The sequence below is a fragment of the Tinamus guttatus genome, unplaced genomic scaffold (genome assembly GCF_059628265.1).
Source record: "Tinamus guttatus ecotype Peru unplaced genomic scaffold, ASM5962826v1 Tinamus_guttatus_pri_ptg000169l, whole genome shotgun sequence".
Taxonomy (NCBI): Eukaryota; Metazoa; Chordata; class Aves; order Tinamiformes; family Tinamidae; genus Tinamus; species Tinamus guttatus.
The window spans coordinates 931,910-945,978 of NW_028288703.1; the positions used below are offsets into that span (position 1 = coordinate 931,910).

Genomic DNA, 14,069 nt, shown 5'->3' on the forward strand with positions numbered 1-14,069 from the left:
GACCTGTGAGTGCGGGCTGTGCTGCTGTAGCCAGACTCCCACCAACACCACCCTTCACGAACATGTGAGATGGGAGCCTCTCTGTAGCTTCCCCTCACTGCACTTGAGACACTTACCCTTCTCCGGTGTCACCGTCGGCAGAGGCTCCGGATGCTTTTTTATTTCCGGATGAATAAAGTGATCCCCCCCTTCGCAGCAGGAGAGCATCACATGGCTGCAGGGGTAGCCCAGGTTGATGTTGGACTCGCAGCCTTTCCCCTCGCTCCGCAGCCGCAGGCCCAGGTTGCAGCAGTCGCAGCATTGCTGCGACAGAGAGGCACCATCAGCACCCACGTCGCGCGCACCCGGCTGCAGAGAGGAGCCCCCGCACGCACCTGCAGCCAGCCTGCGCTTTCTCTAACGGGGAGCACCTGCAAAAGCACTTAAGGTTTAGAGCTGCAAACATCAGAGCTTTCCTTGTGCTCGTTTGGGCCACCCCTGCACAAACAGGCCGATTGCTAGCAGGACAAATGCAGAGTCCAGCTGCATTTCAGCAGCAGTGCAAGGAAGCCAGTTGTGGTGCAGATCACCTCTTCTCAGCTCCTGCACACAGCCATGACTATGCATATAGCATAAGTAAAATACTACAGATATATGCTCCTATGTTCTTTAGTCTAGTTAGCTCCCTGAGGCAATGTAAAAGGAATTTAAAATGCCTTGTGTAGAAATTAGGAGCACTCCATCAGTGCAACGATGTTTTCTCTATGCACTGCTGCTCTGCAACCTACTGTAGCCTCTAACGACCTGACTGTCCCGGGCACCATTGAGATGGTGGCTACAACAAGGTCAGGATACATTTTAAGGCTGATGTGCATTTCTATTGCTCTCACGACTGCTAAAGCACAAATGGAGTTTGGCAACAGGTCAGTGCAGTGGTCACACTGTCTCCTCTGGCGCAGGACAAAAGCGAGGCCCTGCTTTACCTGGCCAAATACGAATCCACTGCACAGTTGGGCCACAAAAGGACACTAGATAAATTATAACAAATCCCAAATATGATTGAGAACAATCCTTATGTAGAGTGGCTCCCTAATCAAGCAAGGAAGCAGAGGAGCTGTACTACAGAGACATGGAAAGATCATATGTGAATAAAGATGCTTCCCTAGATTTGTAAGTGATGTCTTGTCATGCCTAATAACACAGATTTCGATGCCAGACATCAACTATTCTGACAAAAGAGTTATAAAATGCTCAGAGATGGAGCCTCTTCTCCTATGGAAACCCTCTGATAGCCAAAATATCCTGGATGGCAGCACCCATTACGACTGGCAGCTCCCTGGAAAAGCCTCTCGGAACCCGAGTGCTCACTGAGTGATTTCAGATGATTCAAATACTCGGTCTACAACCAGATGTCAGACACATAAAATGAAGGTCAACACTTGGCCTGGCCTGGCACCAGTTAGTTAAGTCAACACAGAATCCAAGAACAGAATAGAGGAAACGGAGCTGAGCTGGCACCTCCCTGGAGAGAGGTCTCCGACGTGGGGAGAGCCGACAGCAAAAGCAGCGCTGGGAGAGCAGGACACAGCATGGAAACACACAGGGATCACGAGGAGCAGCCCCGGAGTGGCACGGAAACACACAGGGATCACGAGGAGCAGCCCCGGAGTGGCACCGGCATCAGCACCGGCTCCGCCTGCGCCAGGGAGACAGGGAGACCCGTCCGGAGCCCAGCCCGCAGAAAGGCCCTGCCGAGCCGCGCTCTGCGGCTGCAGCCCCAGGGATCCTTCCTGCTCCGCAGGGACCCGCGCAGCTCCAGCGTGTCCTGCCTGCTCAGCCTAGGGTGAACACAAGAGGTGCCTCTGCAGGCCCTTTCTCGCCACTCTGAATGGTCCCAAAATAAAACAGTGAGGGTGACTCACATTTATAAATAGGCAAGCCGTAAAGAGCCATCGCCTTCCCCAGGGCAGAGCCTGATATCAGCGTCCAAATACGTGTTTGTGAAACACTGCAGGGACTGAAGTTATTTTCTCAAAAAAGATATCGGGAAAAAAAAAAAATCTATAGTGGATTATCATCTTGCTGGAAATGACAAAAATTCTTCTACTTGCCCCAAATTCAAAATCTCCAATTCAAAATTTTATGAACTAAAAATTTTTCTTTTGCAAATATTTATAGTTTGGGTGTAATTTTCCACCTTCAAAATATTCAAAATGAAGGAAGTTAATGGTCATATCTGTGTTTACTGAAGTGCTGTTTAATATAGAAGTTGTTGCCATGAAAAATATGGTGTTTTCTTTTTTTTTTTTTTTTGTCACGGTTTGATTCACAATTTATCCCATGTGCAAGCATCACAGTAAGTCACCATTAAACTGGTTACATGCTCTTGAGTTTCTGTATTTTCCAGATGAAAGTGCTCATTTCCTGTGAAAAATGTGTTTGCTAAAAAGTCCCTTCTAAAATGCAAAACCAAAATGGTTTTAATATTCTATTTACCATCTTTTGAACTTTACCAGAATTCTACAACTGAATTAATAGCAAATACTACTGGTTTTACATTGACTTTGAGACTACTTTTGCATCAACACTGAGAAACACGACTTGAGAGCCACTGTTTGACTCGCAATGCTTTGTGTTCTGCCCCCAAAGCATTCCTGCAATCCAGCACAACGGGGCTTCCCTAAAAGCATGTGTCTTACAGGAAACAACATGGAAAACTGGCCTACGGTGCAAACGTATTGAACGCAAGCTCACAAGCTAGAGAAAAAGAACCTCCAGACGGGAGGAAAGGCTTTACCGGGCGCCTGGTGAATGTCCCAGTGAAAATCTAATAATAATAATTCATTGCATTTCAGGAATATTAATACCTGCTCCCTGATGCACATGTTTGGTGCTTTCCTCTTTGTCTTCTAATGGTAGACTCCAGACCCAAGTAAATAACAGTTTGGAAAATGACAAATTGTCCCAGTTAATTAAACTTTAGCTCCGCAGCACACGACCGCATATTTCCCTTACGAGTGAGCAGTTATTCACGGGGGTCGCTGATGGATAAGAACAGACAGAACTAATAAGTTTCCTGCTGAGACAACGGAAGCAGCACTTAAGCCTAGATATAGCTATGTAAATTATTATCAGAGCTAAATCAATTCTGAAATGTACCCTTCTGGTAGAAGCATGAGAGGCGAGCAGGCAAGATGCTGAATCTTCAGACTGGTTTAAATTGGTTTGGCTCCATTGATTCTTCTAAAGCAAATCTCATTTATAGCAGCTGCGGCAGGGGCTCACGATTTGTAATTTGACCCATTGGTTAATGGTCTGCCTTTATTTATGAAGAAAAGCCTCCATCATCACCGGGAACGCTCGCTCCTCTAGACCACCGTTTTGTTTAACTGAGAAATGAGACTGCTCCTCAAAACCCTGGCCAAGCAAACTGTCCAGTAATGGGTTTTCCCATTAAATTTTTGATTAAGGTTGGGCCTATCATTTTCTGAAGTCTTGTCACAGAGAGAAAAATTAAAATGTCCTTTGATGCTACTTCTAAAGCAGAGGTAAAAAAAATAAAAAATAAGTAAAAGAAAAAAAAAGGTTAAAAAAAAAATCATCATTCAAATCACCATTACTGGGAAGTTCCAAAAGGGGTGCATCCACCAGACAACTGAAAACTAAACAAAACCACCCCAAATCCATAACTCTGCAGGAAATTTTTTCCTGCAGCTTTAAAATCCGCTGAGCTCCCCGCCACGGTGCAGAGCGCTTGCTGCTGGCTGCGCTGCCCGAGGACCCCTTCCCCGCGCGGGCGGACGCGGCGCGGCGCCTTACCTTGTAGGCGGCTCCGCCGCAGGCGTCGCTGTCGTCGGGGCCGCAGGCGCCGCCGTCCTTGGCGGCCAGCATGCCGGCCAGGCAGCCGCTCTCGCGCGCCGTGGCCACGCAGCACTGCTTCTGGGCCACCCTGCAAGGCACCGGGCGCAGCGTCAGCCCGCTCCGGTGTGCGGGAAACCCAGCGCCACGGGAGTCACGGCTCGCTCCGCGTGGCCGACCTCTCTGACCTACGTGTCAGTGCCACTAAAATACAGATTGTATCACTGACCTCCGCGGGATTTAGCTCTAATTCTCATTTCGAATAAAAACATGCATGCTTATGGCTCATGAGCTACCTGCTCGGGTCACCACCTGTCAAGCTGTGCTCGGGGATATCCTTGTCAGCTCGTCTATACTTGTGCTAAAGTCCATTCCCACGTTTTGCTCCCGAGGAAGGAGAGGATCCCTCCTGCCTGCAGCCCAGTGAAGGGAAATGCACCCAGAAATGCTGGCTCCTTCAGCAGTCCGGGTGCCAGAGCTGCCACAGGACTAAGGGGAGGCATCTTCCCAGCTACTGTGAAATACATCACTAGACCCATCCAAACCTTCCTTTCTACCCAGCCTTCCTGCAGAGAGACTGCAAGCCAGAACTTGATCGTTCCTCTGACTCGGGTTATCAAAGACAAGGTTATGGGTGTCTGGATTGTTATACACAAAGCACCTACGGCATGGATGTTTGCCACAGCTGGCTCAACATTTTAACAAGATTTGCAAGTTGATATGAAATATATGAATATAAATAGCAGCTCATTAGAATACCTTCTATTATTATTTTAAACTATTATTTCTTTCACAAGACACCCAAACGTACTGAAAGCTATTAAGGTTTCTGGAAATGGCAAAATACTGCAAAAGTGTTTTTCTGCATGTGAAAGGTTTACAGTGTGAAAACACTGAAGTTTGTACAGACTCATGTTCTTCAGAAACGTGACATTTAGACATGAGAAATTCTTTCCTCCCAGAAAAACAGTATTACCTGCAGCATCACTAGATTTTTCCTTATTTTCCTAATTTTCTAATTTTCCTAATTTGTTGGTTCAAAGAATATCCAGAACATTTCTGCATTAGAGAAAAGCTCCCAAGCCATCACAAGTGCAACGACACACGTGTCTGCAAGTAGGACACTGAGCATCATTTCAAGGATGAGATTAACACTATTGTACTGGATCAGATCCGATTTCGGGTAGCCTGAGGTCGTCCCTCTGACGCGGTCGGTGGCGACTGCTCGGGGGAACCTTCACATCTTGCGATCAAAGGCCCAGCTAGGGACTTGTGATTTGCTTTGTTTTAACTTCCTTCATCTAATTACCACAGATGATTTCTTTCTGGCAGGCTCAGCTGTAGCAAATGTCTCTGCCTCAGAAGTCACTCCTAAAGAATTTCTTCCCCTTGTTTCTTTAGAGTACCACTGTGTCTGTGCCATCAGTGAAAGCAATCATGTTACATTTAAAAAGACTTCAAATAAGCAATATTTATTTTGCCATGTAACATCTGAGAAGTCTAGAGGAAAGGGACATGTGTGAAAATTCATACTGTCCTGTGGTGCGGTTTTGCATATAACCTGTGGGCAGGAAAAAACACCTCTGCATGTCCTGCCCGAGCAGGACATCAACTGGTGGCTTAGGGGGACACTGCATTCCACACACCGTCCCCAGCGGCAGGCACCCAGCCCGGGGCTAACCCTGAAGCAGATGTTTGAAAAGCCTCACCCTAAATTCAGCCATCTCAGTTAGTGCATTGGCCATCCCAGCCAGCACAGCTGGTCACTACACCGAGAAAGGCCAAGCCGGGAGGTGCACAGAAAACATCCAAAGAAATCAAGATGCAGCAAGATGCAGCTTTAGCGTTTAAGTCTGTGCCACCTGGAAACTCCAACAGGAAACAAAAGATGGCAGAAGACTTGGGGCTGCTGAAGAGAAAGCCGAGCTACGAGCTCCGCAGACACACGGGAGGCGCCGTTCATCAGCCTCAGCTGCACATGGGGCTCTGGTGCTGCAATGGTCACTTGTAAAGCCCAGGCATTGGCAGTCTGAGGAAAACAGTAACTCGTGGTTGCAAGTAGTAACTCCCTTACATTCTTTTAAATCTTGGATAGCAAATGGCAGGCTCCGAGGAGCTCGCCTTGCTTGCGTTGTTCTGGCACACGAGGCGGTGTGTGAAGGTACAGCGACCTGCACGAAGGGCCCTGCACGAAGGGCCCTGCACACTGGCCTAGCTCCTGAAGGCAGCAGCATTTTCTATCTGCGCTTTCAAGTTTTTGAGGCCATGAATTTGAATACTTCTCTATGAGAAACATTTTCTTTACACAGTATATTCACAGTCTTAAATCTTTAAAACAGGGATGACAACTGCAATTTGGAAAGTAAAATAAGCGAACTCCTGATGTCAAACCATGAGATTCACAGGGACTAATGCATTTTGAATCTGGCTTTTTCATCTAAATCCAGCCTCAGATGTGCAGGTGCTACTCATTAATGTATTGGATTTGCACTTACTTAGGCCAAAATGTGATTTTTTTCATCTGCTTTTACTTCACAGACCATTGGTATGTGTCAAATATGTCATGCTAAAGTGCAGCAGAGAGGATTTCACTCTCACAGCAACTTTGCAAAGGTGCAATGAAGTTAACTTTTATAGAACTAACTCCATCAGGCACCTTTAATGCTGAAAAACTGGGATCACTCTTAGAAGAGTCCACCCTTCTTTCTTTGCTTATTCTGAAGTGTTTCAGTCTCAGCTTTGATTTCAGTCCTCCAGAGGCTTGTTCCAGACAAGGGAGAGGCAAAGCAGAAATGGGAGAGAGAGGGAGAGTGCAGTAAGCACAGTGCAGTGCCTGTGTAAGTCCAACATTTTCCCTCTCATTCTATGCAGTTTGAATTTGGCACCTTGCTCAGACCAGATGCTATTGAATCCAGCAGCATTATTAAGGCGTCTGGTACCCTCCAGCTGAATAAAGACAGCAGAACCAGCAGCTATTCCTATTGGCCAATAAACATACCATTTAATGATATGGATAATCATTGCATTTAGTACTTGCCAAATGGAAGACAAACAGACTAAGCTCCCCTGCCCTTCTATTTGTCTGCAATTCCACAGATGCACATAAATTCAGAAAACAGAATACGTTCACATGATGGAGGGAGAAGAAAATTTTAAAGGTTTAGATCAGATAACGGAAACGGGAGTAAAAGGCAGGAGAAAACCTTCCTCCTAACGTGCCATAGCATATTGCCAGTCTATCAATAATTAACACGCTACATGAAGCAGTACCCTGTCTCCTGGAGATCACATGAATTGACCAAACATTTGGCTTATTCTAATGAGTTGCTTGCTAAATTAATCTGACACAGCCAGGTGTTGAATTACCTACCTGCAAATATCACCGTCCATCCCACTGACAGGAATTTCTGTGCATTCTCCGTTGTCTATAGCCCACTGCTGTCCGGCTCCACAGCAGCTTTCAATGAGTTCCTTTGTTGAACCTGGAGAAGACACACACATGGAATATTTTGGTTTTGCTTTCTTGATTGAGAAGAGACTTAAAACAACAGCAGTTGAGTATTTTGACACATTTCATTTGATAATATGCAAAATAATCTGATCACAACACATTTCCAACATCAAAGGTGGCTATTATATTATGAGGGAAAGGGAAGAAAAAGGATTCCTGCCAAGCTGATCCTCTTGACATACCAACTCCATCAAAACAAACGACTATTTTGATACCGGCTTCCAAATGGACCAGAATTTGGGCTTAGTCAGTCTGCAAGTACTCAGGTTTAATGCATTCAAATATGCCCTTAAAAGGATCAAATTCAGGTTATTTGGAATTCAAATACATAAAAAATCTACATAACAGTATAACAGTAACCTGTATAACAGTAACCTTTACCATTATTCATGGTTATTCGTTATTCAGAAGCATTTGTCTCACGCTAAAATTCACTGGGCTGTATTTTAACCTGCCAGCATTTGTACAATGGTGCAACACTACCAAGTGCCCGAGAATAACTCGGCCAACAGCTGAGAACTTCTAAGGGTCAGAGCCCGTATATACTTCCTAAATGGTCCAAATCAATGCACACAACGCACACTAGAGATATTTTGATAGTATATTCTGTCGGGAAGACGTTGCCAGACGTTGCTGGTGCCCTCCATGTTAAAGAAGCCAGAGGTGGAGGAATCTACTGAGAGCTGCGGTGCTGTGACATGACGCAGCAACGTCCTTCAGCATTGCAGAAGCAAAAATGCGAGTTTTAAATAGGTTTGAAGAACTGCTATGAAGATGACTCATCTTTGGAACCTCTGAAGGACAGAAAAGAAAACCAAAACCAAAAGGAACATCTCAAAGAATCCCGTGCAGCCGTTCAGCGCAAGGCGGTTTCAGGAGCCGCTGTGGCGGCACGGAGCGCAGTTTACACCGAGCCCCAGCCGCAGGGCCGCACACGACTCGGACACGCTGCCGCCCAGGCCCCCCTCACACCAGCTGGAAAAGATGGAATCTCACCCGGGAACAACAACAACCTGCAACGCCTTCCTCGCCACAGACCCTTAGAAGCTGCTAGTTTTTAACAAGAGGGTTTTCTGGTAATTTGACATATGTAGCATCATGAAACAGTTTTCATAAGGTCGAGGAAGCAATTTCACTCCTAGGCCACTCTCCTAGAGCACACACACCTAGGGGCTCCTCAGGCTCGATTTGATGCTTCAGTTAGTTTAAGCCACAACAAAAAGGCTTTGAGACACATAACTGTGCCGCTGCTGCGCTCCTGTAAAACACAGGCACGGGGATGTAAAACAACGTGGAAATGTTGAACGCCGCATGACTTTACATATTTTTCCTTGTAGACTTGCATGTAAGTAAATTTTCTGCCTAAAGTGAAAGAGCAACTAAACAGGAGGATTTGTAGTGCCGGGATATCTGCTGTGCAGAGCAGACTCAGGCCAGGCCAGCGATAAGCGGCCATTCCTCCCTCCAATATGACAGACTTGCTGGGAAAAAAAAAAAAATCAGGATCCTTTCTTTTGTCTGCATTTGGTACAGTGTCACACCACAAAGCTTTGCTTTGCAGAGCTGCAAGATTTACTCGCAGTGAGACGGTGGCAGAAACGGCCAGGATCAAAGCACGTGCGGCCCCGCGCACCTCGGTGCTCCGCGCACGCGGCTGCTGACCCAACCTGGGCAACAGCAGCAGGGCCTGAGCAGCGTCCTGGGACCACCACAGTGAGATCAAGAGGTTCAAACGAAGCGCAGGGCTAGCTCCAGTGTTTAAAAATTTGGCAACTTCGAGAAATAATATGTCGCCTCTATAAAGACTATTTCTTTGCACTTCCTTAGAGTTAGTTTAGGAAGTAGAACTAGATTTTGGAAACAGGAAGGTCTTCCTACCTTACAAAAATCAACTAGAAAGTTTAAAAAAACCCACACACTAACACAGAACTTTCTATCCTGAAAAGTCCGTTTGTTTATGGAAAAAAAAATAAATAAAAAAATAAAAAACCCCAACAATTTAAGAAATTGTATGAACGACATGTGACAGGAAGGGAAGAGAGGGAGAAGAGCTCATAGACCCAGCACCCTTCTCCTCCGGGGACACTCACACGCACTATCCGTGTCCCAGGGCACCCCACGCTGGACGGGGCCGAGCCGTGCTCGACGCTCTGGTCGCCAGATGCCACACAACCTCGTGAGGGTCTAGCACGAGCGTGAAGGCACGGCACCACGGACAGCGCAGACATCCTCGCTGCTGCTCTCGGCCTCCATTCATGTGTTGAAAAAAGCAGGGGGAGAAGAGCCTGTGCTTTGTACTTCTTTAATTATTCCTTGGTTTTCTCGAAGGCTCAAGGGGAGGCACCCCAGCCCGCCCATGATGGCTGCCCTCCATGCCTGGCCGCCGGGCTGGGGGGCCCGGCCTGCTGCAGCGGTCGCGTCTTCCCGAGCTTCCCCTTCCCGCCCCTTCCCGAGCCGCCCCTTCCCAAGCTGCCCCTTCCCGCATCTTCCCGAGCTTCCCCTTCCCGCCCCTTCCCGAGCTGCCCCTTCCCAAGCTGCCCCTTCCCGAGCCGCCCCTTCCCGCACCGCGGAGCTCCCGCCGCGCCAGGCTCCGCTGCTCCTCCGCCACCCGACCCACCGCGGACCATGAGAGATGCAGTTACACGAGGCAGAACATCGCCACAGATAACTGCAAGACATTTTTGCAACACAGTTTTCCAGCCTTGCTTTTCTGCAGTCACTGGTGCAAACTCCATTCATTTTACTAAGTGCAGAAACATGTTTTATTGCTACGGTATTGTTAGTTTTAAAGCTCAAGAACTCAGCGGAACTCACTAATCTGTATTACAGTAATCTACATGATATATAATTGAAATAAAAATGAGCCTCTCATTGCTCACTAAGGATTCAATATCAGATTGGTGTATTGAAGTGCCATAATATTAAGCAGCCATATTTACAAAATATATTCCCTTTCATTATGATCTTATGAATAATTAAATCTCAAATAGAGTTATAATAAATGAACAAAGTATTGCATTTTATCTCAATCAGGAATTAGAAAAACTGAATTATTCATAACAGAGCCTGCAGTCATTAGCCAAGATTTATGAGAGTTTGATTATACATCAGCAAGCACAAATACATACAGCTAGATGCACGCACATGGCTGAAGATAACATAGCGGGACGGAGACTGTAAGCTATAATAGACTTAGAAATACTGACAAATTCAAGCAGGGCTTTGTTTATTTGGGGTTTTCATGTTATCGGAAGATTCCCATTTGCATCTGCTCAGTGAAAGAAAGTCATTCTGAGAGCACCACAGCGGCGGGCACTGCTTATGGCGCGCACCGCGTCGCGCCGCGGCGAGACACCTGCAGCAGATAAATGGAGACAGACAGACCTCCTCGCCAGGCAAAAAGGAAGCAATTTCTCTCAGAAGGGACTACAAACCAGCATCACGCCTCCTTGCTTGTTTTCAAGCTAGAAACTTATCTCCTACAATTATCTTTCTACATCAGCCTCCAGATATGAACTAAAGTGCATTTTGGCCCAATCCCCAAACGCTGCACACTGCCTTTTGGACACGTTTCCAAGTGTGACTTGAGGGCGGAGGGGAGCAGCTTTCCCCGCGTGGGTCTCAGCTCGCCCTGCGCCCAGGCGGGCGCTCCTGGATCCGCTGCCCTGGGCTGCCGAGGCCGCGTGCGGAACCGCACGGCTGCTAGAGCAGGGCTGCGGGCAGCACGGAATTGCAAAGGAGCCTTCCCACCAGCTTATCCCAGTGCTCACTCACTAGGTTTCAAGGATGGAAAACACCAACAAGCTCCACGGCTGGACAAGAAGAGAGGGAATATTTTGGGGTCCACAGCAAATTAAAGTGTCACTGATTTCAGCTTCCCCTGAATTTTCAATCAGAATATTTAAGCAGTTTAATAGCTCCAATTTTGTAGCTTGCTTACACTCACACTTGAGCTTCTCAGCTCTTCATGACTCGCACACCAATCCACTCCTGTTTTGCAGATCTGCCTTCTTTAAACAAACATACAGACTCACGGCAGAAGCAAGAACAGACCATGAGCTATCAACCACATTTGCTCTGCTACCTGCTAAGATCAGGGGCTCCCCATGGGGCCCAGGGCTTTTACTCGCAGGATGCGAGCAGCAAACCCTGCTCAGTCACACTGGTAAATCCACCCAAGCTTCCCACCCAAGAGCGGCCACTAACGGGGTCAACAGGCCCATTAACTTCATCAGTGCTGCAATTTCATTCACTTAAAACACATAGCAAGTTTTCCTTTTACTAAATGTTTCATACAAACCTTGACATCTCAGAAAGAGCCTTTAAAGGTCACTTTTGCCTATGGCAAGAGCCGCGTAGGCACCGTGCAGCTCAGCTCCTGCAAGGACGCGTGCCAGTTGGTTCCTACACCCATGGAAAAGGATTTACTTTCCCCAGAAGTACGGGATTTAGTCTTTGTGGGGGAAAAAAACATCCAGGCTCTTGGAAGAAATGAATTTATAGATTGAGATTAATTTTGTGTCACCGCTCCTCAGTGTGCGGCTGTGGCAGAGACTGAAGCAGAAAGCAGCTTTTTTGGTCCAGCCCATGTTTGCGAGTTGGTTCCAGCTCCCTTTGAAAACAACCTTGGCAAAGATCTGGCAGGTCTGTGTGTCTCTGCCACGTTCCCCTTTAGAGGAAGGGCTCCCGGCTCAGCCTGGGCCCCTCTCGAGGGCCGCGGGCTCGCATGGGAGAAACAAGGTGCTTCATTTCCCTCGCAAACAGCTGCCTTCTGCACACAGAGCCCTGTGCTGCACCAAACGGGGCAAAAGCCAACAGTTTACAGGAGTCTTTCAGGCACTGAAAATATCTGTTTTCAGAGTCGTGTTTTTTTTTTTTTTTTTTTTAATCCAGTCCCTTCTCTTCCTCTTTTAAAAATTAAAAAAAAGCCTTTTTTTAAAAAAAAATCACGTAAAAATCGATATAGCACGGCATCTCTCAGCACTCTCCTCCTTTCTCTGAAGTCTCCTGCTTCTCTTTAGAAATCCATGCCTCCATCCATCCACCCAGCTAGGACATGTCCTTGCTCCATTGCCTTTGCTCCTTGGGAGGCATCTGCTTTCCATCCCAACCTGAAAATGCTCTGTTTCCTACATTATTCTTTGTTTCATAAATTCCTTATGCTGGCTCATTTGGCAAAATAGAGGGAGTTGTGCCTGCCCAAAGGCACAATGAAAAACCGGATAAAACAGAGTGCAAGCTCTCATTTCACTACGCGCGGTGCAAGGGAGCCGTTCATCAGCGCAGCCCCGGCCTGCGTGCGGCGGCGGGCGGATCTCGCTCCAAGTGTGAACGAGCAGCAACCCTATATTCCTATATTCCCTCTGGCCGCACTTCGGGATAATCCCTCTCGGTCAGAACTTGTATTACCTGTGCCAGAGGTCAGAGAATTTAGGCTATGTTTGGGCTTTAACGTTTCCATGACAGCACCATTTATTAGCTCTGGGTCGTAATGGGGGAAGGGAGAAAAAACAACTAAAATTCCTCAGCCATTTTTGCCAGTGAAAAACCCAAGATTCTCTTCTGGCTTTGTACAAATGTGGCTCATTTCAACCAACCCTTCTATCAGCAGCCTGTAAGGGAAGCAGTTGATTCAGCATTGCCCTTCTTCAGCCCTGGCAATAGCTCACAGTTGGCATAATGTGTCTTGCCCTTCAGCGTAGTCCTGGCTATATTTACCTCCTCGCCTTTCCTTCCACAGATTTTGCACTGCGTATATTTATGCTGTCTATTAGCTTTAAAAAGAGCTGGAGCTTTGAAAAGCCTGGTTCCCATTTCCCGGGTAATTCCTGTCTGAAAAATTATATCCTGGGGGAGAACAGCTCTGTGCATGCTCCTCTCTGTGACTAGGCAGTTCCCTTCTTCAAAGACAGCATCTCTACCAGCCCTGCTTTCAGCTCAAACTGAAAATTACGAAGGCTACTGGTTATCAGAGGGTGTAGTTGGGGACTGTCTTCCAGATCACTTGGGAAAATCAGGGTGGGAAAAAGCAGCATGCAGATGGCCAACTGCACAACTGCATCCAGCACAGGCTATGGATACTCGCCCTGCCCTGCACTGCGAGATAACCTGCAGCCCAGAAATTATTCAGAAAAGCTCATGAATCATTTAAAACAAATCAAAACAAAGAAAAAGAGTCACAATTTTCTTTCTTTTCATGACCAATTCATGCACAGAAGAAAACAATTAAATTCATGGAGGCAGTCATTCCCTGTGAACCGCAGCCGCGTCTCCATCGCGAGCGCCGCGGAGGCGAGCGGGACGGCTCTCCGAGCTCACTCACTCCCCAGCTGCCAGTGCCGCCCGATTGCTCCGCTATATTTTTCAGTACAACTCCCAGAGCAACAAACTATGCTGTGTTAACAACCACGACCACGCAGCCACGACCATGCAGACCATCCCGCACACCTTGAATATGTTAAAAACAAACCAAAAAAAGCACGAGGTGCCAAGGTGGCATCCACCAGCATCTGGACCCCAGGAGGCTCCGGGCGCTGGCCACCTTCCAGGTGAGATATCGCCCTCCAGCCCACGCCGGGTTGAGGGTGGTGACCAGAAGCCTCTGAGCATCACAGGAAGGAAACCCACTTAGTTCCTAATGAGCACCTAGGGACGCACAAATAGAAGAGAAGCTTGTTCCACAGCTCCAGCCTTCTGTGCCTGGATATCATCCCGGAGTTGT

At 47.3% G+C, this 14,069-nt stretch overlaps 1 protein-coding gene across 1 annotated transcript in view; it reads right to left on the reverse strand.

Moving 5' to 3' along the window:
* FBLN2 (fibulin 2) overlaps positions 1-14,069 on the reverse strand; it is a 67,605-nt gene that overhangs the window by 23,765 nt on the left and 29,771 nt on the right. Inside the window, exons 3-5 of the mRNA XM_088522866.1 lie at positions 7,208-7,319; positions 3,799-3,928; positions 117-303 (exon numbers count right to left, since the gene is read on the reverse strand). Of these exons, the coding sequence (XP_088378992.1) occupies positions 117-303; positions 3,799-3,928; positions 7,208-7,319 (429 nt within the window). The remainder of the gene's footprint in view (positions 1-116; positions 304-3,798; positions 3,929-7,207; positions 7,320-14,069) is intronic.